The 25,881-nt window shown below is 43.4% G+C and overlaps 2 protein-coding genes across 3 annotated transcripts in view; both read right to left on the bottom strand.

The window, feature by feature from the left end:
• Window positions 1-18,577, bottom strand: part of LOC139655227 (BAR/IMD domain-containing adapter protein 2-like) — a gene marked incomplete at its 3' end in the record, with an annotated part of 30,214 nt that extends 11,637 nt beyond the window's left edge. The window contains exons 1-3 of the mRNA XM_071532573.1: window positions 18,383-18,577; window positions 4,400-4,475; window positions 1,546-1,632 (exon numbers count right to left, since the gene is read on the bottom strand). Of these exons, the coding sequence (XP_071388674.1) occupies window positions 1,546-1,632; window positions 4,400-4,475; window positions 18,383-18,454 (235 nt within the window). The remainder of the gene's footprint in view (window positions 1-1,545; window positions 1,633-4,399; window positions 4,476-18,382) is intronic.
• Window positions 18,578-20,153: 1,576 nt separating this feature from the next.
• On the bottom strand, window positions 20,154-25,536 carry LOC139655232 (charged multivesicular body protein 6-like). 2 transcript variants are annotated; one of them, XM_071532579.1, is made up of 8 exons: window positions 25,355-25,536; window positions 24,710-24,819; window positions 24,105-24,192; window positions 23,676-23,762; window positions 23,168-23,233; window positions 22,583-22,667; window positions 20,904-20,972; window positions 20,154-20,801 (listed from the first exon to the last, which is right to left on the bottom strand). In XM_071532579.1, the coding sequence occupies exons 1-8, from the start codon at window positions 25,418-25,420 to the stop codon at window positions 20,752-20,754; spliced, it is 621 nt and encodes a 206-aa protein (XP_071388680.1). In that variant the 5' UTR covers window positions 25,421-25,536; the 3' UTR covers window positions 20,154-20,751. The 2 variants fall into 2 exon arrangements, with proteins under 2 accessions (XP_071388680.1, XP_071388679.1); XM_071532578.1 differs by having other exon boundaries at window positions 20,904-20,979; window positions 22,587-22,667.
• Between the last annotated feature and the right edge of the window lie 345 nt (window positions 25,537-25,881).

Here is a 25,881-nt window from a genome sequence, read left to right as displayed (position 1 = left end):
ACACGCATATCCAATAATGTCTACTCATAGAATTTCTGACAGGCATATCTTTTTTTTTTTTTTTAGGCATTTTTATTGATAGCAACAGTGTGAGAGAGAGACAGGAAGGTATGGGAGATAGAGAGGGGAGGACATGCAGCCAATGACCGCGGGCCGGATTCAAACCCAAGTCGCTGCAGGAAGGACTGAGCCTTATGGTATGCGCTCTACTCGGTGATCCACCGGGGCGCCCCTGACAGGCATATTTTTAAAGTAAGATAAAATCCCATTGAGTTCTTGCCGTGAGAAAGATGAGATTAGATGAGCGGCTGTTCAAATCCAGTCAGATCACGCACTCATCTCTCTCCACTCCCTGCGAGTTCAGATGAGGATGTGTGGCAGTCTGGATTGGGAAAAGCCTGCTACTGTAAGCGGGGCTCAATTCAGCACGGAGGTACCTGTGAAAACTCTGGAATCAGTGGAAAAGCTCGAAGGGGCTGTGAGCGAGGGAAGGCCTGTTTGGTGAATAAAACATCCAGGGAGCACTTTCATGTCAGTCCCTATTGGCTGGGCCGAGGGAAACCCAAACTGGATCTGGGCTCCACTGCAACAAAGGCCCTGTCAAATCAACAGCTAATTCTTACACAGATCAAGCAGTCCAGAGCGCAATCAGTGCGAGGAAAATCTCTTCAAACAGCAGCTGATTTCCCATGGGCTGAGGACAGCAAACACAGAGACACTCTGAGACACCGGTCACCAAGGAAACTACATGCGAGAGGACAAGGTGTTGGTTCCCCGAGTGAACTCTCCATCTTTGTGACCGGAATACACACACACACACACACACACACACCGTCACCGACACCGACACACACACACACACACACACACGCACACGCACACGCACACATCACATACTGTACACACAAGCGCCACCACTCCATTACTCCATGACATCCAGTCTAGCGACGCATTCTTCCATGCAGAACCAATGCATATCACACTGGAACCGCATCAAATCGGCAAACTGCTGGCTGTCACATGGAAAGACTTTTCTAAAATCAAATCTTCAGCTCGGATGAAAACATTTTACCAGCGTCTCCCCCGGATCTCATCTATACTGTTGCTAATAAATTATGTTTGGCTTCCTCCTCGCTGTGCCAGGTGGGTGGTACTGTACTCATTGTTACCTGTCTCTCTCTATCTCTCACGGCTTTACTCCAGCAAGTTGAGGCAGAGAGCGTGCCCATGAATAAGAAAAAGTTATTTCCTCAAAGACACAATCTAACCGCAGGACTACAATAAATCAGTAAAAAGAAAAACAAAAGAAAAAAAACCACTATCGACCTAGACAATTCTCTCTCATCTCTACTTAGCTTCTGATGCCACATTTTTACACAGGCAGCTGATATTGGATGTTCTCTCTGTCTATGTGTGTGTGTGTGTGTGTGTGTGTGTGTGTGTGTGTGTGTATGTTTGCGGAGAGCATGTTTCTGTTAGAGAAAGAGAAAGAGAAAGTGGCGGAAGAAGGGCATCAGGTATCTGTCAGCTCCGTCAGTCACTTACCCAAATCTTTGGATCCTTGGCTCTCGCTGGCCAGTTCGCCCATTCTGACCAGAGCATCAAAGTAGCCTTTGGCAGCAAACGTCACATCTGGAGACAAAGAGGATCAACAACAGAAGGTAATAGAGAGCAGGAGAGTTATTCAGTTACAGGTATAAAAATGACAGTTACTGTGCAGTGCGTCTTTACACAGAGCCTTGCAGTTTAATACTTGACCTTTTTCAAATTTGTAAACAATATGAACACATAATTGTAAATGGACTTCTTTTGAAACTGATCCAGTATACATGATCATATCATGCTGTTAATCACAATTGCCCTTGTGCGTCTCTCATTCCGTTTCATCTTTCATGCCAACATGTCTGAACAATGGGCAGCAGGGTGATGCAGTGACTTGGGAGACCTTCCATCAGCAGGAGGATTCAGGTTCATAAGGCTCCACCCTGCTGAGGTGTCCTTCAGCAAGACAGTGAGTCATTACCACCTCCAGGAACGCTGTTCTGTAGCGGAGCCTGCACTCTGACCTCCCTGTGGAGGGGGGGCAAGTGAAGAGAGTATTTCCCTATGGGATCAATAAAGGTATCATAATTTAACTCTAATTGCCCTGAAAGTTTAATGGGCTCGCCTAACTGATCAAAACAGCCTGTAGTCTGATACACCAGAGGGTTCAAGGGGCATGCAAACAACCCGAAGTGCATGAACCCCCCTGACACGTGTGTGTGTGTGGGGGTCCATGAAGGGGGGTGTGGGGGGGGGGGTCGTGTGTGCAGAATGTGCACACACACACAAAAGTGCTTGACCTTTGCTTTAGATCTTGAGCCTACACAAATCCACTTTGTCACACCTCTTCTTCCCTCCAAATGATTCAATACAGCTGAAGAGTACTACAAGCTGCCCAGATCAATATCCACCTCAGCCCTATTATTCCATCTGCAGCTGTGCTGGCTAACAAAGGTCACACAGGGCAGAGTCAACTTCCAGTGTTGCCTGCCTGATTGCCACGCAGCCTGCCAATCAGCCCATCTCCAGTGAATAACGGCGGCTGCCTTTGGGGGTGAATTAAACACAGGTCCAGGTGACAGATGGGCCCAGTGCCTGCAGACAGCTGCCAGGTGAGACACACATTTGCTACAATAGCCTGGCAGGGGCAAGCCAATTCTAGCAGGCAGATGTAGTCTTGCGATAGAGGAAGTCTCTCAGGCTGCTAGCCTGAGAGCTCTGCTCCAAGGCTGAGGGACATATGCTAATGCTAATCCCAATTACAGCTGAGTCAACGGCAGCAGACGCGTGTATTTCCTCCTTCCCTCTTGCTGGGAAACACCTGAGAGCTGAGAGAAAAGCCTCCAGAGCATCGCTGCCGATTTCTCTCCATTATGCTAAACATGCTTCCTGCCTGCCTTGATGTGTTTGTGTGTTTGTGTGTGTGTAAATGTGTATCTGCACCCGCGCACATGTGTGTCTGTGTGTGTGTGTGTGTGTGTGTGGTTGGGGTTAGGTTAGTTGGGGTTGATGGGAGCTCCAAGAGATTTTCCCAATGTTCCCCATACTACAGGCGCTCTCCTACTGCTGATAGTGGTGTAGTGTGTGAGTCAGTGAGTGAGTGTGTGTGTGCAGTTGGAGGGCGGCTGAGTAGATAAGCTGGATCTATATGGGTACTTTACTTCCCTCTAATGAAATGTGTGGTGAGGGGCTGACAGAGACAGACTGAGAGGATTACCAGATCTCTGATTGCAGAGCAGACAGGCAATCGGTAGGGGAGGGGCTCATCTCAGAGCTACTGATCCATCACTCATCCTCTGCTCTAGGGGGGAAGAAGAGGAAGAACTGCACATCTCTTAATCAGGACGACGATCATTTCCTCTACCTTTGTCGTTGTCATGCTCTCCGGGACTTGCATAATAAGTTCCAGGTTGAATTTTGTAGGCAGTTGGAGCCACTCATACGTATTCATCTGTGGCTTTTACACTTACTCCTTGTTGTGAGATTCAGCGACTAAATGCAGTGTCACCCATAGCCAGATCTAGCAGGCCTACCCACGAAGCCTTGTTGGCGTTTCTGCTGGTGAATAATTTCAGTGATTGCACCATATGGGCAAATGTGTGTCCTCCCATCCCCTGCCCCCAAATCAGAGCCTCTTAGTCCCTTGGGTTGAGCCAATCCTGCAAAGTGGGTCTTTAATGGCTCAGTGAGTCCCCACCAGTCTGTCTCCTACCTATACCAAGCCCTGGATTAGTTACTATGCGGGTCAGGGGATAGAAGCACAGGCTTGGGGAGGGGGTAGAACCCTCAGTCTTTGCTGGATTAGTTGGACTGAAAGGTCCTGCCTTGTGTTGGGGGTGAGGGGAGTTCCAGGGGAAAGTTTTGGGGAAATTGCTATTGGGTCAGAAGGAAAATGGAAATCTAACAACAGACGTGTTGCTGTAAGGGTCTATGGTCTGACAAGAGAAGCCTGCAATGCATACATGCACACATGCTTCCTTTTGTTTATTTGATTTATTACACTGGTGATCCATCACTTGATCAAAGAGAACCAGTGCTGACAGCGGACTATCCTCACTTCTGCATCAGATTAGTGGCCCTTTGTGTTGCTCTGAATACACCTATCTTATACAGGCCGTGCCAGAGGCTGCGCACCAGATGATAAGACCTGCCCATTTGGCAGGGGGATAAATATTGTCCTTTTTCAGTGAGACAGTAAAGGGAGAGATGGGTAGATAAATATATAGGCCTATACAGAGAGAAAGGGAGAGAGAGAGCGAGAGGGAGAGAGAGAGAGTGGTGTCTTGGCCATCTGCCTGAACCTGCAGCGAAACAAGGACGAAGGAGGAAAAATAAATGAGAATAAAGGAGAACTCACTGGCGAGGGCCTTCTCATAGCTCTTCCCCATGGCAACAAAGTTCCGTAAGCAGGGGTTGAACTGCTCCATGATGGTCTGAAACAGAAAGCAAGAGAGAGAGAGAGAGAGAGAGAGAGAGAGAGAGAGAGAGAGAGAGAGAGAGAGAGAGAGAGATGGGAGATGGTCATGTCACTTGTCAGCAGAGGGGGGTCAAGGACAGAGAAGAAATGCATTTCTGTCAAGAACACAAAGACGTATGTGAGGCTCTATTCATTCTTTTTCACACTTTCCCATGCCTCCCCCTCTCTCCCTTTCTTACATACGCACATCTCCCTCGCTCACACAGCACTCGGCAGATGTCTTGAATGTTAAAGGAGATCAATAATGACAATTCCTCCACCCACGCCCTGCCCCCTTATTGTGAGAGATAGCCGAGGTGGGAGGAGGCAGGAGAGGCCGCTGTTGATTCTGATGGCTTAGGAGTGGGAGAGGCGCTCACAGACTGACAACTGGATGACTGTGAAATTCTCATTGACAGGGCTGCATATGGTTAAACCGACAGTATTACATAGTGGACGCAGAGGCTCATTACGGTTGTGAGAGCACAGAACAGTGTGGATTCTACAGATGAACATAAAATACGATGACGCCGCCCATAATTCATAAAGATCTACACTTTAAATTACTGTTAAAACACTGGACAAAGGCAGGTGTGTGACGTAAGCAAGTGCTGCAGAGACACCGTACTACACCGCAAGCAGAGCCAGCTTGAATGCAGCGAGAATGCGTGATACCTGACATCTCCCATCACCATCTTTTTCCTCTACCTCTGCTCTCCTCTCTTCCTTCCGCCTTCCTCCTCCTGTGCTCCTCCAGGGCTTCCTCCAATTAGCCGGTCCCCAGTCAGCTAGTCAGGAACAGCCAGGGGACAGAGAGACAACCACAACACTACTGCAGAAGCAGTCCCTACACAAGCCATCAATACTGCAGGAGAACACTTTATAATCTACCCCTATTCTCTATCCACACTGTGGCAGAATAATGGCACGGTGCCACTGCTATCTACCTGAAACGACCCCAACAGCTCATCCCGAAAAACCATATTTCCTCTTATCTTCTGTCAGACTTCGGCATCTTCGCCTATTCCTTTATCTCGCTGTCTGTCTGTTGCTTTTAATGAGAGTGAAGACGTGGATAGAAAGAGCATGCGTGTGTACGTGTACATGTTTGCTTGTCGGAGTGTGCTCATAGGTGTGTATCTTCAGGAGTTGTAGTTCAAGTGGTTTGAGTGCAGCACAGCCTACCGACTGTAGAAATACCAATGAGTCAGACACTTGTGATAAAACATGGACACTTTCTTTACCAACAATAACTATTACTATGCTTCCACACGACTGTACATGCATCTAAAGTAGGTACAGCACAAACGGGATTGGATTATGGAAATAGGAATACTATAAAAAAAAGAAAGCTGTAGCCGTCATCGATCTCAACTGTAATTAAAAGGTACTGCCTTGAGCTGTATGATCTTGGGATTAAACAGGTTTATCCATGTTGATAATAGGGCTTGTTGGTGATCAAAACAAGAATAGCCAGTCAAAACCAGTGAAAACAGTCATCATCATTCACATGGTTGACAGTGTGTGCATCTTTTCCCACTATGTACCAATACGAACTGCAGAATTTGTTGCATTTTTGTGAGGCGCTCCACACTGAGTAAGTATTCTTTTAACGTCTCCTGAAATTTTGTCCTTGTCATTGAAAATGGAGGTGACTAAGAAGAGTAAGTAAAAATACAGGTTAGGTGTTATTCAGGTCCAACACTGAAGAGATCAGGTCCCTACGGCTGTGACTGGCTGAAATCAGAGGTCACCTTCCTCCCTCCCTCCCACCAAAAAGTTCCTCTTCTTCTGCTAACTGGGTCTAGCCTTCCAGCGAAATGGACTCACACCAGGTCTACAGTGCACTGGCTCAGCGGGAATGCAGAATGAAATTCTGGGGGCAAGACTCACTTTGCATACACTGCAATGGTACTTGGAGGAAAACAAAGCAAAACAAACAAATTTCAAATGAAATTTCAAAAGTGAGCATATTCAGGTATTCTCAACATAAGAGAGAGACTCCCTTGTATTCACATCTGATTCCCCTTTAAGCTATCTCCAAGAGACGGGGTCTTTGATGGCCAGATAATCATACGAACTGGTCCAGTAGCGACTGGTGGTTACTATCTAGTGATGTTGGTCTAGTATACTAGAAGGAGAGAAGCATAATTGGGGTAGAATCCAGCTTGAAGTGTACACACACACACACACACACACGTGCACACACACCCTTCTCCCACAAACGGCAACCCCGCTCTCGCTGACTCTGGGAAGATAAAAGAGTAACATATCCCTACGGGGCTTGCTAAGGAAATGTTTATTCCTACATCTCTCCTGTCTCTGTCTGCCTCTGATGTAAAGTGCATCTCATTGAGGGGATAAGGTCACACAAAGTGTGCAGACACACATTACAGATGAGCACATTCATGCATGTGCGCGTACTCATACACACACCTACACTCACACAAGATTTCATAAGAAACAGTGGTGGTGTTTCTAACTGGTGGGAGGATTACATAACAAAGCTAACTCAGTGCATCACCATTATGGCACACTCTCCCACTGAGGAGGCCAAGGGTAGCTGACACAGGCCTGGACGCCTTGTTTGCACACACACACACACACTGACCTACTGCCACTGAATAGACAAACGCATAGGAAATCTATGCAGTTATGGAATAACTGTACATAAACAATCAGATGATTAGACTCTGATACAACTATTACATCAGACGGATGGATTATAGTGCATTTTAAATAACAGGCAGTGAAGGGGAAAAAATGGAAAAAAAACAGAGGTAGTTTCTTTCTGCATCCCTTCCCATTGTTGCTAAATTTGCCATCCCAGTTCTCTTGTACTACATTCGTTACCCTAATTGTGGCAGCTAATTGGAAAATGGGGCCAAGAGGCACTTGAAGACAGGGAGAGAGAGAGAGAGAGAGAGAGAGAGAGAGAGAGAGAGACATATCAGGCAAAATAGAGTACAGAAATTGAGAGGGCAAAACAGACTAAAAACAAAAGATGGAGAGAAACATATATATCATAATATCACAGCCCATACAAACACTTCTCTGTATGATTTTTCAATTAAATAATAAAAAAAATCTATCACAGAAGTCTTGGCTGAAGTATTATCTCTTCCTCGACAGACACAGAGAAGTTGTCCATTTTGTGCTCGCCTAGAGGAGGACTGCATGAATTCATTATCAGCACTCAGGGCCAAAATTCAAAGAGACAATCAAAGGGGCAGAAAAACGGCTCCTACCAAATGAATCAAATCAGTCTGATAGTTATTTGTGCTGTGAGGTGAGACAGGAAGTATGTGGGGGACTAGGGAGCAGAAGCCCAAAGACTACTGATAAGGGGAAACATTATTAAGAGGATTAAAATGATTTCCCCCTGTGCCCAAACCAAATTAATTTCTCCTCAGCATGGAGGTAGCAAATGAAACAAGGTCACTGTATTTGAGATAGATTGCTGATTCTTCCTATGGGGCATTCATCCATCTCTGGTAGTTACTCATTCTGCCCTGGACCCATGTATCATGAATATGCACGCGTACACACACACACACACAAGCACACACACTAATGGCATGCAAAGGGGGCAATTTCAGCAAAGTAACACCAGCTGATTAGGACCAGGGGGAATCACGCACAATCTGAAGTGAGGATGCCATCATCTGTTCCTTCTCCTCCTCCTTACCCCCCTTCTACATGGCAATCAGCCGCAGGCCTGAAAATAGCCACCAATTATTTGGTGAGGACTGTGAGGATGTGTCATGTGTTGACTGGGGAGGAGAAGCAGCACAAGCTAATGATGTAATCAGGGAGGAATGTATAGAAAGTGGATAAAGTATGGATAGGACTAATGACAGACGTACAGTCCTCTCTCTCTCAATCACATTGTGGAGCAGGTTTATGGAAGGTCTATATCAGCGGCGGTCTGGCTGAGAGACCTTTGATGTAAATTTCCTTATCTCGCCAAGAGAAATTCTTTAAATCGCAGTGCATAGCTCCCCTCTGGCTGACTCCATTGATTCATGAGGCACAATGGGCCAGGACCGACTTCGGTACAAATTGTTCCACCGCCCTGCATCTACCACGCATTGGTACTGTCGATTTTTTTTAACTATTCTTCTTGTTGCAAGCACAGAGAAAGTCAGGCTTGTATGCTATGCAACACAATAGCAACGCTCATGCGAGGTAGCATTCCATACAGAGATTATTAAATTTCACCGAAAGAATGCTGATTTGATTTAAAGGATCATGCTCGAAGATAGACACAAGCCCACATGTTTGGTCGTCTTGCATTTCCTCACATCTGATGGTAACACACTTAGCTAATGAACTATTAAGGACCGATGTCAGATTCAGGTCCCTGCAATGTAGGGACACTCTGATGAGAGTTATCAAGGGGGCACACAGCAGTAGAGGATGTACAGTAGACGGAGTCCAGAGGATCACTGCAGAGCTTCTGTACAAGGGAAGGGAACACAGCCAACTTCTTACTGCAATACAGCTGGAAGAGGGGTCAGCTTGAGTGACAGCATTTGCAAAAGTTAAGAAGCAAGCACACACACCCAGACAGACAAACACATACAATTTTAAACAATGCTCATTCCAGAGCACAAGTCCCTTCCAGCTGAGGAAGAAGCCTAAAGCATTCTTAAAGCTGTGGTACGCACACAATGTGCCTTCAGAGAAACCAGAGGTGAAAAGAGGGAAAGCCAGGGCGAAACTTGTGGAGAAAGTTCTTCCCAAGTTGTCTTGGAGAGAACAAACTTCTCAAGATCATGAGCACAGAGAAAGATTCGTACAGTTTGAGATCCATCCTGTCCTCTCGTTCTTTTGACATTAGATACTACACCAAATGTGTCACGGACAGACAAGAACACACAAGAAGAGACCGCTGGCTTCTTCTCCCAACTTGACAAGGTGCCCAGCAAATCATGTTCCTTCACCCAGCTAACCAAACTGCCACTTTTGGCACTTCTTATGTTATATAGAATTATGCTACTCATGCCATGAAAATAAAATGAGATGTGTACATGTCAGGGTTGCTACCCTACTAGGTCAATAAGGGGCTTCGAGATTTCTTTAATTTAGCTCAATGAAAACATGATGTGCTTTACATCAGCCAATGGAACCATCCTTCCTGTTACAATCCCAGGGAAATGTTTTGTCTCCTGTTCTGTGACCTGAATAAATAACTCCATGGGGCAGCGTTTGTCTGGTGTGTCAGAGAAACTGGCTGTGATAACTTGGCCTCTGATGAGCTCTTTGTCCAACTCTAGCAAGCAATGTGAAGCGATAGCCTAACTTTTCAGTGGCAGGGGTCCAATTATGGACTTGTGACCCTGCGGATTCCTCAGGAGAACCAAGCCAAGAACATTAGCGCACCACTGTGTGTCAGTGTGTGTGTGTGTGTGTGTGTGTGTGTGTGTGTGTGTGTGTGTGTGCGTGCGTGTGTGTGTGCGTGTGTGAGAGAGAGAGACAGAGAGAGAAAGACAGGGTTGGGTATAGGCTGGATTTTATCAATTCCAATTCTGCTTATCGAATCCGGTTCTTATCGAATCTCGGTTCCAATTCTTATCATTGAGGAAAATTTAGATTAATTACACACCAAATGTACTGAAATAAATAATGGATCAATGGAAAGGGTTGTGTTTGGGGTTTAGAGTCTTAGTCATCTCCCTGTAGAGAAAATCCACCTTGAGAACTATCCCACTTGCTACTCTGACAACTGTTTCCAAAGTTTTATGACAGGAAAATATCACAGAACTGACATGACTAACAGGATATCAATAATGTATTTTGCCCACTTAAAAATGGAGGAGACGCAACCGTTGCACCCTCTTCACCACAAATCTTGCCATTGCTCAGAATTATTTTTCATTCACTTGCTATTGGAAAGGCGAATGTCAGCTGTTCATGTGTGTGGTACCAGAGTGTGAGGCGTTAACGTTACTACGTCTAGCTGCATCTGTAACCTTTCGAGACGTCTGCAACACGTCGAGAACGGTGCACGGTTTTATATTCATGCCATGCAAATTCTTCATCATGTCAGACGTGCCTTCCCCCTTGCAATAAATTATCTTGCTGTAGGTATTACATTTGGCTGCTGAGCACTGCTGGTTCTCATTGTAGCCATCTAATAGGGACTGATTTAGACCTGGGATGTCAGGTGAAGGCAATTAACTACCTGTTAGGATAGAAAACTAGCAGTACTCTGGACCCCAAGGACCGGGGTAATGCTAGGTCCTTGCAGCAGGTTCTGCCAGTTAAATAAAAAATAAAGAAAGAAATAAAACACAATATAAAACTTCAATAGGTATAATGCTTCTGATTCAAAACTCATGTTTCTTAACGAATCCTCGGTTCATGACAATTTAGAACTGGTTCTTGATACCCAATGGGTTTTGTAGATTCAATCACAACAACTTGGCTAGACAGAGGACTTGATAGCTGTGTTTGGCCCACAATCATCTACTAGTGGCTCAAGTGCAGGAGGGAAAATTGCGTCATGTCTCACCTCGACCAAGTCTCTGTCTCTCCCACCTTCGCACCGCAGCCTCTCTTGCTGCCAGCACACTAACAAATAATTGCTCGCCAGAGAGCAACTATTTACTCACAGATCTGTGTTTGTTTACACTGCTGTCATCTGCAGCCACTGTGACCCCCCCTCTCCCACCCCCACCCCTGCACCGACCACTCAACCCAACACAGGCCCTGGTTACCATGGCAACCGAGACCCAGACTGGTTTGGAGCTCCACATTAGTCATTATTTGCTAGCTTTGGCTCTTTGACCAGCTACAGACCCATTTTTTTTGTTGAGGAAAAAACATTACTCTGGGAGATCTGAAATCCCCCAAAACATTATTTAAACTCTAGCTTCTAATCAATTGTTAAAAGTTAAGCTGAAAAGCAGCTTGGAAACGCACTGAGGTACTGGGTGCAGATTATTGTTTCCCCAAAGGACAAGCCAAGTGAAGATCAACACGTCATGTAATGAATAGTTTTATCAACCGCAGTTAGGCAAGTAAAACTGAAAGCATTTCACTTTAGTCTGAGGTAATTCAGTGGTTCTGTGGAGGCGAAATTACCAATTCAAGTTCTATATGTTGTCTTTAAAAATGTAAGGGTGTTATCAATTATGGGTGTATATACATTGGTGCAGGTCTTGCTGGTGATCTCCTTTCTTGCAACTTACAATGTTAACAAAGAATACAATGTAAACTCAAAATACATTTATAGCTCCTGTTTAGCTGTCCCACAATCAGTCTTTGTAACAAGAACTTGAGTTATGACTCCCCCCAACTGAGTCAGGCTACAATGGTGGTGGGCTATTCCACTTCTGGCGCAATTGCCTCTTGACTTTAAGCTTATTTTTCTTGCCACTGCACCAGTTGCTGCAAGAGATATAAAAAATTCAAGCAAAGTTACCAAATTGGTATAGAAATACAAAAGAGAGAAGAAAATAGCAGTTTTGTTGACACATTTTTTACATCAATGAATCAACTGTTGCAAATGTTGGCGCTAGCAATATTACCACTGCCTCCAAACTCAGCCCAAACTTGAAGGTAATGTATAAAAAGGATGGATTGAAAAGGGTGAATGTTGGGACTCAGGGGGCCCCATGTTTGCCTTTGCCTGGGGCCCCCAAATCACTAAGTCCGCCCCTGCTCATGCTGACACATCTCAGGGAGTCACAGAAAACACAGTATGCAAAAATGTCCATTCTGCAATATTGCTCTGATTGATTATTGTCATAGTGTGTGTGCCTGTGCATGCACACATAATTCAAATGTGTGGGAACACCAGTATTTTAGTCTGCTGTTTTATCAGAAACCAATTATTACAGAGGCTTTGTACATTAACTAGCTTGCAAGGGTGTTGAGGGTTACGTGATGCCACAGATCATTCTTTACAGAGACACAGGTGGAAGACACCCACGTAAAAAAAAAAAACGGTAAGTACAACAACAGCGTGTCTATCATATTAGATTCACTTTACATCCCACTGGCACGGTTAACAGAAAGTTTCACTGCATGGAGATGGCCTCATCAAAAGGAACATTTAATCCATGTGGGTATGCATGCCTAATTTCCTATTTGAAGTACAATAGCATGACTGGTCTGGGTCTGAGAGGATCATTGTGGTTGGCTGCTCAACTAGCCTGGTGGGTGTAGCGTGGCCAATGCTACTGAAACTAGCAGCATCTGCCACCGGAATATAATACTATACCCACAGGCATTTTAACTGAAGCCCATAACATGACCCATGAATATAAGGCCACCGTCCACTGCAACAGTACTGCCTGAAATTCTCTCTCTCCCCCTCTCCCTCTCTCTAATTACAGCTTAAGCCGCTCCACAGTAATTAGGGACTATTTCAACAAGGATGTGGAATGTCTCCCTCTCCTTTTCCCTCTCTCCATCTCCTTCTCTCTTCCACCCCCGCAAAAAAAGCATCTTGATGCTCTCTGTAATGAAAAGAATAGCCTTATCCATGCTGCTTTTCGAGCAAGTCCTTAAAGTCATGTTTTGGAGGACATTCATGTTAACAAGGTGACTTTGTCTGTCAGGCTTCTTCCCAGTCACAACGGTGTAGCCTTGGATTTAGCACTGAGCATCTCCAGTCCCTCTCCTTGAAAGATCAGTGATGAGTAAAAAAAAAGAGAGAATGTCTCTAAACCATCCGCCCCCAGACGTGCAGAGAAGGTGGGTGTGTGGAGCAATAGTCCTCTCTCTGCATCGCAGTCAAAGGCACAGCGAAAGAACCTGCAGTTCCAAAGGCAATGAATGTTATGATGTCTCCTGCAGCGCATAATGCAATCTTTTCAAGGCCGCGGGCACCACCGGGCATAAAGTCGTTGAAACACTTTATTTTGGAGGCAGATGTTCAGGAGCTGAAGTCATTTTAAACTCCATTAAATGGAATATAAGGCAAGTGGTGCCTGATGTGATAAATTGCTAGAGAAGAGTAATATGGTGATAGATGGTATCTTTATTCACTAGTTGGCACTGACTGCAGGGTAGTTCTCAATACAAGACCACAGGGAGAAAACGTGGCACTGTATATACTTTCTTCAGTAACAGCTTTCAGGGAGGAAGGGCCGGTTTACATTGGAGCTGTTATGGGGCTTTCACAGAGCATTTTTCATCAGTTACTACAGATTTAACGCTTCAATACATCCCTTCATCTCTTGCTGAAACTAACACATGCATGCCTGCATGAAGCCATGCAACCTCTGTCCCCATCCCTCCCTTTGTCTTCCTCTCACTCTCCTTCTCCAACCCTTCACAGACTGCACAATTTCAGCACAATGATATGACAGCAACACATAAGAGTAATGGCACGTTGTTGCTAAGAGACCACCTGTTCAGATCTCCCACATGAGCTTGTGGTGAAACTGTAGTCCTCTTATCATTGGCAGAATATCATTCCTTTGAGTGTAGTGAATGTCACGACAATATTTCAACTGAAACAACAACCAATGGCACAGAAAGAAACCTCTTAAATGGAATAAGCTGGATTTCACATCAGGATTTTATCATATAGGTTACCGGAGCGGTGTCAGAATCATGACACTGTGAAGGTGTTAAGAACCAGGAGAGTATAGTGTGTCAACTACTTCATCCAGTTACTGTCAGAGTCAAGCAACTCTTATTTTGTTTTCTTCATAACAGCCATTTGAGATAATAGCATCCGCTGGTTTCCAGGCTGTGTTGACACTTTGGGAGTGGTGCTGCATGGGAACAGGAGTGTTGTCCTGAGGGCTGGTACAGACAGGGCACACCCTTCTATTCCCTTACCTGCCAGGGTGTGTTCAAACCTAGTACCACATATATCAAGTAGAGAACACTCAACACTCCTGAGTGACAAAGACTCTGAATAAATACAAGAAAATGAAATATTGTACTAGAGGGTGTGTTCAAATTGTCTAAAATGCTTTCTTTGCGTGTAAAAACATCCTGACTCTTTCGGAGAAAAGTTGACGGTGGAAATCGTGGAAATGGTTTCAACGGTTGCATTCTTCCTCACTGTCTATTCCCCTCAGTCTTCTATTATCCATTTGTCTATTCTTCTCATTTTTCACCCTCTCCCATTGATCAATCACTTCTGTTTGTCCTGCTCTTCAGCTACAGCAGAAATGCTCCCCCTCCCCCCCCAGCCAGGTCAGTGCTCAGACTTGTCGACACGTTAAGAGGCTTGACCTGGGCCTCTACCTCCCTCAGACACCCTGCAGAGGCTGACCGGCTCAGGTCCCTGCCCAGCCAGCTGGCGGAGATCACTGCGACGCTTCCACTGATACGCATGCACACAGGTACAGCCGCACCCACGCAAGCGCACTGTCAGTGTGTCAGTCTTAAATATCTGTCTCACCCTGTCAGTGTGGGAAATGACTAGATGCCAATCTCCGTGTCTGGAACTGCCTGTCTATGTGAGCGAGGAGAGCTGAAGTGAGTCACCGAGGCTCATGCTGGGTTTACAGGGTTGACTCCCCTGCTGATTAAGACCAAGTCATCCCAAAAAACTAAGGAGTGCCTTTGGCCTTTACCAAATGAACAATGCTCACAATGTGATTCTGAATCTCGAGTCCCGCCCTCACTGTGCCTACAATCCCTGCCCTGTTGAACACACACACACACACACACACACATTCAACCGGGTTCACTTGAGTCACAGCAGTGCAGTTTCCCCCCTCATCTCCCCTGCGATTACTCAGCATCTGTCCAACTATCCCACTGTCTCCAATGACTGTGCAGCCAGCCGCCGTATGCTTCCACATCACCTTCTCTTCCTCAGGCGAACATACTCGCACACTCGATGTGTGCATGCACACAGAAAGCAGAAACAAACACAATCACTGTCGAATAACAGGGATTCAAATGTATATTGAGCTGAATGAGTATTTGGACAGATGTTCTGGTTCCATCTTGAATATGATACGACACCATAGCTATGAGATTTAAGTGTCAGCTTTAAAATGGGCTTATTTTCAGCTATACTGGACGGACAGTTAAAGGACGACAATATACATGGCCCCTGCCCCACGTTTCAGGGTGCCAAAAAATATCTGAATCATTTTAAGGTTAAATGAATCAGTCATGTCTTCATATATAGTCAAGAAACTTAATGTCCAATGACCTCTGCATCACAAGAATCTTGATGTATTGTTTTCAATATATCTTCCTCAGATTTTTGCATTGTAACATATCTATAAGAATTCAACTGTTGACTGTGCTTGTTTACCAAAGCAGTATGGAGTACATGGAGTACAATACATGAGGCTTAAATCATTCTCCTGCTCCCCATGAACCTTAAAGATAGGCATGACTAGCTTAAAAAGCTGTGGGGAAAATAGCAGGGAGCATCAACTGCTGAAGTCATTCATGCTTATCTTGAAGCTCAAAAGCTGGTTTGACAACTCAGATCCTTGTTTACTTGGATTAATTTGGCCAACCTTGTTCAACCATATTGCCTCAGAGTAATTTAGAATCAAGTACAGTCTATAGCAAAAATGCCAAAAGGCTGGAAAAAAAAACCCTGACAATAAGATACAGAGTCTGGTCATGTTTATGGGTTAAAGACCTTTAGAGGTCAATGCACATAATGGTCACCTATGATCAATGACTTCTGATCTACCCGAATACCTTTGGCCCCTTGAACTAGGGAGAGAATGTGCAACAAGGGCTGTAGCTTTACTGTTCATTCAATGTGGCTGGCAGTTCCATCAAATTAAAGCTGGCAGCCTGCTCTTAAACCTCGACATTTTGCAATTTTGCATCCAAAGTAATAACAAGAGGGAGTTGAATAATCAAACATGGTGCTGTTCAAATATTTAAGGATAACTCTGTCAATCCCTCAATTAAAATCCCATCTATTTCCAAACGAAGTGTCGTTGAGGGTATACAGACTACACCTACATCATTCAAAATGCATACTGAGAAAGAGTGAGGCTATTTACCATGGACACATATACTGTATATATGGTGGGGTCGAAGTGAACCCACATCTTCAACTAACACTAAATAAATAACTACTAGGCTGCAGGGTTGGTGGAGGAAGCACGGGGAGTGCCGAACAAGCCAGCGACTATAGATATGCCCTCTCTGGCCTTCTTGCTTTAACTAGTAGGTCAGATCCCTGGTGTGGCACAGGGGCTCCGGCTCTCCACTCCACTACCCATCAGTGAGCCAGGCTGTCAGGGGTTTGATGGGGTTCCTCCACCCCAGAGACACGGGCCCACCGCTGGGCTCAAAGTTGGATGAGCAGGAAAGGTTCCTGCGTGTCTATGTAGACTAACCCACATTAGCAGATATAAAGCCAACGACTTTGGACAAGACCGGGCCGGCCAGCATCACATACACAGCGACTGTAGGCTATGTGACCAATGCAGCACAGAAATATAAGCTCTAATGAATCATTCACTTCCCTTGTTGGCTCTAAAAGAAGCACCAGTCAGTCAGTCCTCTGACAAGTCTCTGCTCATCTGACCTCCTTTCTGATAGATGGCTATTCCCTGTAGAAAACCGAGCGGCTCCCCTCTCCCTATTCTTGGGCTCTGACCTTCTTTTAGGGGAATTAGCACTGGCTTAGGGTACAGTGGCAGTGAACAGGGTAGTGGGGACACCGTTACAGGTTTTTATAATTATTTAGGAATATAAGAAAACCCCTCAGCCACCTCCTCTGGTTGGAGTGAAGAGTCTAATCAAAATGGAAACCTGAGATTGGAAAATCATGATGCAGACACAGGTGTGGCACCCCCATAACAACAGGTTTTGTTAGCATTCCATCAGTATCAACAGGTGCTTCCCACTCTGAAACATGGCAACAGTGCTAAAGCAAGGACTCCAAGGAAATACAGTCAGTTAGAATGAGTTACTAGCAATCCATTCAGGGCCATGGATAGTCTTTTTTTTTGCCTTTCCTCTTTGTTAGGTGAATAAGTGATTTTTCTTACAGTGCTGAGACGTAAGTCTGCAAGTGCATGCAAATTCCGAGGTCCTGGATGGAAATAACTTGTGTCCCTATATAAGTCAGGCTGTATGTGTCCTGGTCCAAAACTCAGACTTTCAAAAAACACATGAATCCTGGTTGAACACAGATGGAAAACTGTAATTGAGTGGAAAGTTCAAGCTATTTTCTGCAGAACAGGTTTGGATGTTGAAATCCCTATAGGGCAAATGTTTGCAGTACTTGTTGCAACACAGACCCAACCTTCCCTGCCCATCAAACACCAACTCCTGGAATCTCCACTCCAGCAAGAAAACTGAAGAAATCCATTGGAATTTGGATGCTTAGTCAACACATCATAGAAATGCACTGAAAGCTGAATGGTTAATAGGTACATTATAGGAATACATTGAAAGCTGAATGGTTAATCAATAATCTAGTGTGTGGGTGTGTGTGTGTGAGTGTCTGTGTGTGTGTGTGAGAGAGAGAGAGAGAGAGAGAGAGAGAGAGAGAGAGAGAGAGAGAGAGAGAGAGAGAGAGAGAGAGAGAGAGAGAGAGAGAGAGAGAGACTTTCGTTCTGCAAGGATTGAAGCAATTTTGGCTGACAGGTGCGGCAGTCATTATCAAGCCAGGTGGCATGCAAAAAAACAAAGAAAAGAGAGGAAAAAAACAGTATTATGTGGAAAATAGCCCAAAGCATTGAACAGAGCATTTTGAACGATTGGCAACTGATTAGTCAAGCCCACTGAGCGCTACTGCGCCTCTCCCTAAAATGATTATCGCAAAAGATTCGTGAGGCTCTGAATGCGCTTTTGACCAAAGAATGAGAAAGCAAATTATGCATCATGAAGGAATAACAGTGTCTGTCTGGTTATTTGAAATCATTATTATCATATGCATCCCGAGGCACAAAACTTTATTCATTAGTTGAACACTACCTTGTAGACATTCTCCGTTATGCGGTGAACCTCGTCGGTGCGAGACATGTTGAAATCTTCAGCCAGGACCATAAACGGTATTTTCCTTGAGGAAAGGTATCCACGTAAAAGGGGGAAATGGGTAAATCAACGAGTTCAATCAAACAATGGGCGAGGTAACACGCCTATGAGAGTAAAACGATGCTGCGCTCCCGAAACCCCACTCCAACTAAACACACCTTCCCTCTCCGCTGCTGACAGTCGGCTGTGTGCTGCCTTCACGTGCTCCTCGTGAGCTCCGTATTCTCGCAGGTTTAAGGCGCACATTTAAGTGCTATATTTGGTCAGAAATAAAAAACAAAATGGACGCTGTAACAAATATATATATATAGTATATATATATATTTGTTTTGGCTGTTTGTTTTGTTTTGTTTTTTAGTGGCTGTTGTTTTATTTTAGAAATCAAGCCTGTAAGAGCTTCTTTGTGCTGCAGTAGCAGAGTAAATAGGAGGAAATACACATCAGGAATGTAATAGGTGTTTTGATGGCGTCATTCATTCATTTTCTTTATCCCCTTGTGTGTATTCAGGGTCATGGGAGACTGGAGTCCATCCCAACATACACTGGGTGGAAGACAGAGTAACACCCTGGGCAGGTCGCCTGTCTTTCACAGGGCGAACAGATAGACAGACAGACAATCACTCGCACTAATATGTAGCCTATACCTATGGGCAATTTAGAGTTTCCAGTCCACCCAACCTGCATGTATAACTTTAAACAAAGAGTCAAAATAGAAACATAGCCTACAATAATACTATCCCTACTTATTTAGATGTAATGCCAAACAATGATATATATTTATAAAATCCATTACTATTACCGTCAATTGTTGACATGGCTTCCATGTTCTCTAAACATCTTAGCAACTCGGGTAGCCTCCCATAAGACATTCCCACTTTCCCAGTTGTATTCACCACTTTGTCGGGTGGTTCATGTGCGCTCAAATCGTAATCGCCATATTTCCCACAGTCCAACAGCATTAGAACGCAGCAGCATTTTGTCAAATCGCAGAGATTTGGTGCGCCACCCTCCCATATCTCTGTGCCAAATGAGCTCGATTATTGCTGTAATATTCAGAAGGAAATTACTTTTTCCTTTTACAAAGATTACATTTTAAACTTAAATATAATTATCCGCCCTAAAACCACTATAATATGCCTATAACATTTTTTATTATGACTTCTAGCGTGTCTGTAATAGGCCTATATGCTGTACTAGCCTGATCCTATGGAGACTTAAATGCTGTATTTGTATAGTATCCTTCTAAAATCATTATAGGATTTGGCATATACAAATGTGAACTTGTAGGCCTATCTTTATCAAAATCCTGCTGCCATCTGAGTAGGCTATATTATAAAAAATTATGTGCAATGCAGTTGTCACCATGCAGTTTCTCACTTCTCTCTTCACAAGAGAACATATTATGTATACAATTGCATTATGTAAGGCTGTAAGTCATACTGTAACTGTTTGCAGTAACACCATAGGTGATGTTTTTCTCACAGTGGATAATTGGTGTTAGCTCCATTGTACATGCTAATTAGAGTCTGAGTGCCCACATAGTGTGGGATTGTAAATACTGTATTGGCTTTCTCATCTGGGTAAAATGTCTCCCACATATCAACAACATGAGCTTTCTAATTTCTGTCAATAACCACACACACTTCACTAGGGGAATGTGAATGGAGACACTTGTTTTATAGTCGAGTCAAAAAACTGGCAAGTAGTGCCCTCTTCTGGTGAATGGATTTTACACATTAAACTGAAATTGAGAAGAAAATATTCTGTTCAGGAAAAACAAAGATCTTAAAACATGTCATCATTAACCACTTTCAGAGTCTGCAATGGCAGTAGAAGCGTCAATATCTTAACTGAATTATAATAATAAAAAAAGGTCAAAGGGTAAACCAGGTTTGAAAATGCATTGTTAGCCACACTTGACTTTAATATGTAAAACATCTAAAAATTAGTAGTGTCATTCTCTTATGCCATAATCAGTACAGGTACAATGTGACACTGCTTTGCCAATCCAAGTCAGACACAGAAGAACAGAATAGTTCACTTTCCTTCATGTAGTTCATTCTTCATTTAAAAAAATGTGTACAGTGGAGAGGAGCAGCAAACCAAAGTACAGACACAGTGCTAATCTTCTGAAATGTGTAAAGGTGCACTTATGTCTGTGTACCCCCATTCCACCCACTAACAAACATCTTCTCTTTTCTTTAAGGATGAAATACTGTTAGTAATAGATGGCCCATCAGTACACAGAGAGTATGGCTGCTCCATGTAGTGTGAGCCCAACACTGGATATCTACACCAAATTCAGTCCGTTAGGCTGCCAACATCTCTCTGTCCGGCTTGTTCTTTGCTTGTTTCTTCTCTAGAAAACACAAAATGAAGCAGACATAGTCAGTTTGAGGTCAATTATACACATCCGTACGATGTATGATGGTGTGAAACAAGAAGGTTAACAGTGTAGTACCTGGCTCAGCTTTAGCCGCCTCTGGGACCTCCGGTATTGGCTCAGTGGGGACGTCTGGAAGTGCTACATCTTCTCCCTGTTCCAGTAGAAGATACACAGATACATACATCACACATCTGACAGGTCAATATTACCAACACATCGTCGCTCTCGGGTGAAAACCTTGTAACTCTAATTTTGGTGATTTTCATGTTTTAACCTCAGGAGGAATACAGGTTCCTATAGGAGAAAATTTCACAATTTGATGAAACCTTTTCAAAACCAATTCAGTTCTATGGTTGATTGTTGATCAGTTAGATTTAGTTAGGCTCATTCTCTGCACAGTCCTTTGTGACATGCTTATGATAAAGGGCTGTATAAATAAACAAACTTGAACTTCAATTAGATAAACTCAAAAATGCATGGTTGTCAAGCTATGAACAAGCTGCTTTTTTTTAGTTCCTCAAAAGTTGACAATTTTGGAGATGTGAGGTTTTTGTCCAACAACAGCACCATGCTGCAGTGCCATGTTCAACACTTTGCAACCCACTCAAGAGACTCTAATAACAAGACTAGGTCAAAACCTAGTATATGGCTGGACCATGTATGGGTGTGCCATGTGCCACGGCCGACCAATGGTGTAACTTCATCACTCAGTCAGTCAGTCAGTCAGTCAGTGAGTGACAGACATTTGCATTTATAGGGCTGGCCCCGCTGTTGCGGTCCAGCCAAAAATGATACTGAGTGGGGACAGGGGGGATCGGAGGAGTGGGCTTTTGGTCATAAAGTCAAAGATTCAAATGGCTGGGAATAACCTAATGGGATGGCTGGGAAAATCCATATGCGCAAGTTCCTCAGACAAGTCAGGAGATGCGTGGGAAAAGTTATTCATACTCAGACTCGGGCTACACAGCGATTAATGTTCTCTTTGTTATGGCACATCCAGAACATTGAGATCAGCTACTTGTAGGGAAATGGGGTTTACATTGACTTTTGCATGTTCCCTTTATCATCATCCAATTCTGTCTTGATTGATGTTTCTTTTGGACGTCACTCCTTTGGGTAGCCTACTATAAATATAATTATTTGCAGTGACATTCAGTTGTGCACTTGAGTTTAATTTCTATAATTGGATCTAACCCAGACCGAGACTCAATGCCTGTGTTGAAGTGTGAAACATAGTAATTTATGTACTTTGACAGGCTAGGGAGTGTCTGTCATTTGGAATAATCATACTATGAAAAGAAGAATTTGTTGAGATTTTAATTATTATGAATCTACCAAAGTAATATTCACAACTGTTGTTAGATTATAGCCTATTATCACACTTAAAATATTGTGGTTTTCTTCAAAGTGCTTGTAGGTTTGCTAGGATCATTCCACCTCCTCTTGAGAGACGGATATTGTGCATCCAAAAATAAGCCTGAGGTCAGAATACCGACATGCAGAGTTTTGGTATAAAATCCCCACTGCACAGACTTGACTCAACTCTGAATCACAGCTTTAAACTTTTAACTCTTTAGCCCCTCGACTGCTCCAGTGGAAATGCTAAGTGGCCAACAGTTGAAGTCTGTGGTTGCACTGGGGTCAATGTGTGTGTAACTGTACGAATGTGAAGCAGGGTGTTGCTGGAAAAGAGCATGCATGCTCAGCAAACGTTCTCTGGATAAATAAAGGTAAAAAATAACACAGATGAACACCCACCTGAGTGATAGCTTCCAGCTCTGCTAGAACAGCGTCTTCATCCTCCTCTGTTAGAGACCCAGCCAGCATCTCATCTATTTGCTGCAGGACCATAAAAATGTACATTAGTTGGTTGCACAATGACTACACAGATTTTGTTTTCCTTTACTGAACAAGTACAAGCATGCATCTCATTTTATGTGCTTGATAATTAAGATTAGAGTTCTGAATACTTTAATGGACACTGAAAAAAAAAAACATTATTGTTTTATTCAATAGATAGTTATGGTGAAAAAGTATTCATGTGCAGACAGGAAGTCTAGAAAGGGTCCAACTTAACCAATCAGCATCCTCTCAACAAATTTTGTAATGTAGGAAAATTAATAAAGAAACATACACCATCTTCAAAAAGCAATGTGTTGGTACTCGGTTCTTGGTAGTGACCTTTAGCAATAGTACAATACAAGGACTTTACAATACAAAGACTGTAACCTACTCAGGCTGATACCCAATACCTGTAAACAATTGGATGGGCAGCAATAGCTACACACAAGTGCTCTTGACTGGCATCAAGTGGGTGTTGATAATAATAGGATATTTACCCTTTGATACTCAATAGCTTCCTGGGTCTCATCCATGATTCTCTCCACATCCTCTATAGACATGACCTGACACAAACAAGACAAGAATACCCATATTAAGGAAAAGAGGGTTTTTGATCAAAAGTGTTTTTCACATACTTTTTTTTTCTGGCTGGATTGTGAGATGAGAGAATTTCCTGAGCAAGATCTGAACACTGTATCCAAGGATGTGCTGCAGTCACACTGCTGTAGTCAAGGATTTGCTTCTTAATCCTTTAATCTTCAAACAATGTGCACCGGCTATGCTAACACAAAACACAAGCTTTCTGTGCTGCTCAATCCTCACGCAAGGATCACATTAAAGAAAGTAAGCTTTCCAGCAGAAAGTTTGACAGTGTACAGCAAAATCCTGTTTTTGAAAAAGCACGGACTGCCACAAATCAAAAGCTTAAGGGGGTATTATCACAAGAGGGCAAGAGGCATATTTCTAAATTAAAAAGACAGTCAAAATACATGAAAGAATATTTACCTCATGCATACTCTTCAGACAGTCATTGCCGATCTTGAGCCCCTCGATGACTTTCATCTCAATTTGGATAAACTCAATATCTTGAACCTGTTGAGAAAAGACAAAAGACAAAAGAAAAAATAATCAAGTATTCATAGATGAACCCATACTACAAATTTAACTACACAGTAATTAACATTCCAGTCAAACAGCATTTTGAGAGCATCTTGCTTCCTTAGTTTGATGTATTTCCTGTTGAAACAGGATATTGGGGCAGGACATAATGCAGGGAACGACCATTCAAGTGTAAACCAATGGGAAATCAGTTAGGGAGAGAAAGCTAGCTGTATTTGGGAGGGGCAGAGGGGTGGGATTGTTCAGAAATCAGTGTTGGTAGTAATTATTAAATACTGAATGAAATCAAATAGTCAAATGCAACAAGATCCTTACCATGCGCTCTAGGTTTGAAATCTGATTTTCAGTCTTGTCTAGTAGCTGATCCTGATACCGCTTCTTCTTAAGAAGCAGCAGTGCCTTCCTGTAGTAACAAACGGAAAAGGTAAAACAAAACAAAACATTATTATATTTTAGTGTAGTCCTAGAATGGCTAGTATTACAAACAAGACAATTGACATACACTCACAGATCATCCTGTTGATCCTGTGGAGGGACCTACACCTTGTCAAATGTGTCAGGATCTGTGTCTAGTTGTGGAGTGTGTGTAGAGTTGTGTTTGTGGCAAAATTCTCCCTATAGCTGTCTTTACCACAGGTCTAATATGGTAACCCTAACCCAACAAATACAAACTAGAAGAAGCCTATTTTCAGACAGGCAGTGCAACTTTTCAAAGTGTTCTTTCTTAAACCTAATGTTTTGTTTTTAATAAATAAATGTAGGATATTCTGAAATATATTCCACAACTGCACCTTTTCAAGTTTTTCACTGCAGCTTGCCTACATGGTAATGGTGTTAAATCTACTGTTCCAGATCTGAACTGCACAGGGTACACCAACACCAGCTATTACTGACTGTAGCTGTTGGTCTACAGCACTTACTCTTTCCTCCCATCCTTCAGCAGCTGCTTGGCCAGAAGCCTCTCCTTCTCCAGCTGTAGTGTGATTCTCTTCTTGTACTGCTTCAGCTTATCTCTCTGCTGTTTCAGTTGCTACAAATAGAGAGAAAGCAAAAGGCTCAGGCCTCTTCTTTTCAAGTCACAACATATAGGCTAGATGTAATAGCTTATTTCAGTAACACACTGATACAACTAATACGCACAATGGTATGTAATAAAACTATAATTGCCATAGGTATGCTAAATGTTATTAGCTTAGCCTATCTTAAACAGACTCATAATTGGATCTGGACTGCTTCTAAATCATAATAATATATGTGCTTAAGAGACAGGCTAGCCAGCAAAATACCTGGCTGACCCTGGCTAGCTCTTGGCCAAAGGACAGTGTCTGACTGGTACCTGCTGGCACAGCTCTCACAAAACAGCTGTCGCAGAGTAATTGGTTGGGTACAGTTAGCTTGATTAACAAACCAATTTTATTGACGGAGAATGAACATAAAAAGGGATCTATATCGGATTGGCTACCTTTAACTCAAGCTACCTACTGGCCATAACGTACAGCCAGTTAAACATATAGCCTACTAATCAGGGGCAATCGTACACTAATCTGCTACCGAGATCAGCTCACCAAAATCGCTTTGTCTTGTTCCGTTACTCGAGAAGGGCGACTCTTTCTCCCAAAAACGTTTCCCATTATTTAGCCACATCCCCGCCACATCCCCCTGCATTAATAAACAAGATATTACTTCTTAGTAAGCATCTTGCTATAACATTTAACAGCCTGAAATTGCTAGCAGGCTAGCTGGCTAACACCATAGCCACACCTCTTCCGTGTTTCCTACGGCAAGTGGGACAGGACATTGTTTCTGTTCGTCCCCAGTAGCTGCAGGTCCTTCCTGGTCCTTCCACTATCTCTCTGTGCCAGACTATATGGCAGTGATGATATCATGGTAACATATTATAAATTATTCAGTATGTACTTTGATTTCTGTTCTGTCTTAAATAGTAAAGTATGTTGTGATATATTCAAAGTAAATATGTAGTCATATCATTTTCTCATGTAAATTATTAAAGGTCTAGTCCAATGTGTTACACCTTCTCCACACATGGTATTCTTTAGCAAAGGACCTTAATGTAAACTTACCCAAATTATTA

The sequence above is a fragment of the Centroberyx affinis genome, unplaced genomic scaffold (genome assembly GCF_046629955.1).
Source record: "Centroberyx affinis isolate AG114_WGS23_722 - 3 ecotype Tasmania unplaced genomic scaffold, CSIRO-AGI_Caff_v1 ptg002214l_1, whole genome shotgun sequence".
NCBI lineage: Eukaryota > Metazoa > Chordata > Actinopteri > Beryciformes > Berycidae > Centroberyx > Centroberyx affinis.
The sequence above is the reverse complement of the archived record's forward strand: the minus strand, read 5'-3'. Positions and strand labels throughout refer to the sequence as shown.

Bases quoted from the DNA above. Each gene is read 5' to 3' on its own strand.
- LOC139655232 (XM_071532578.1), bottom strand. From the start codon at position 25,420: ATGGGAAACGTTTTTGGGAGAAAGAGTCGCCCTTCTCGAGTAACGGAA. The intron at 24,193-24,709 runs GTAAGTGCTGTA...TTGTTACTACAG, and splicing joins CTGAAGGATGGGAGGAAAGA to GAAGGCACTGCTGCTTCTTA. The intron at 23,763-24,104 runs GTAAGGATCTTG...TTTTCTCAACAG, and splicing joins TTTCAAACCTAGAGCGCATG to GTTCAAGATATTGAGTTTAT.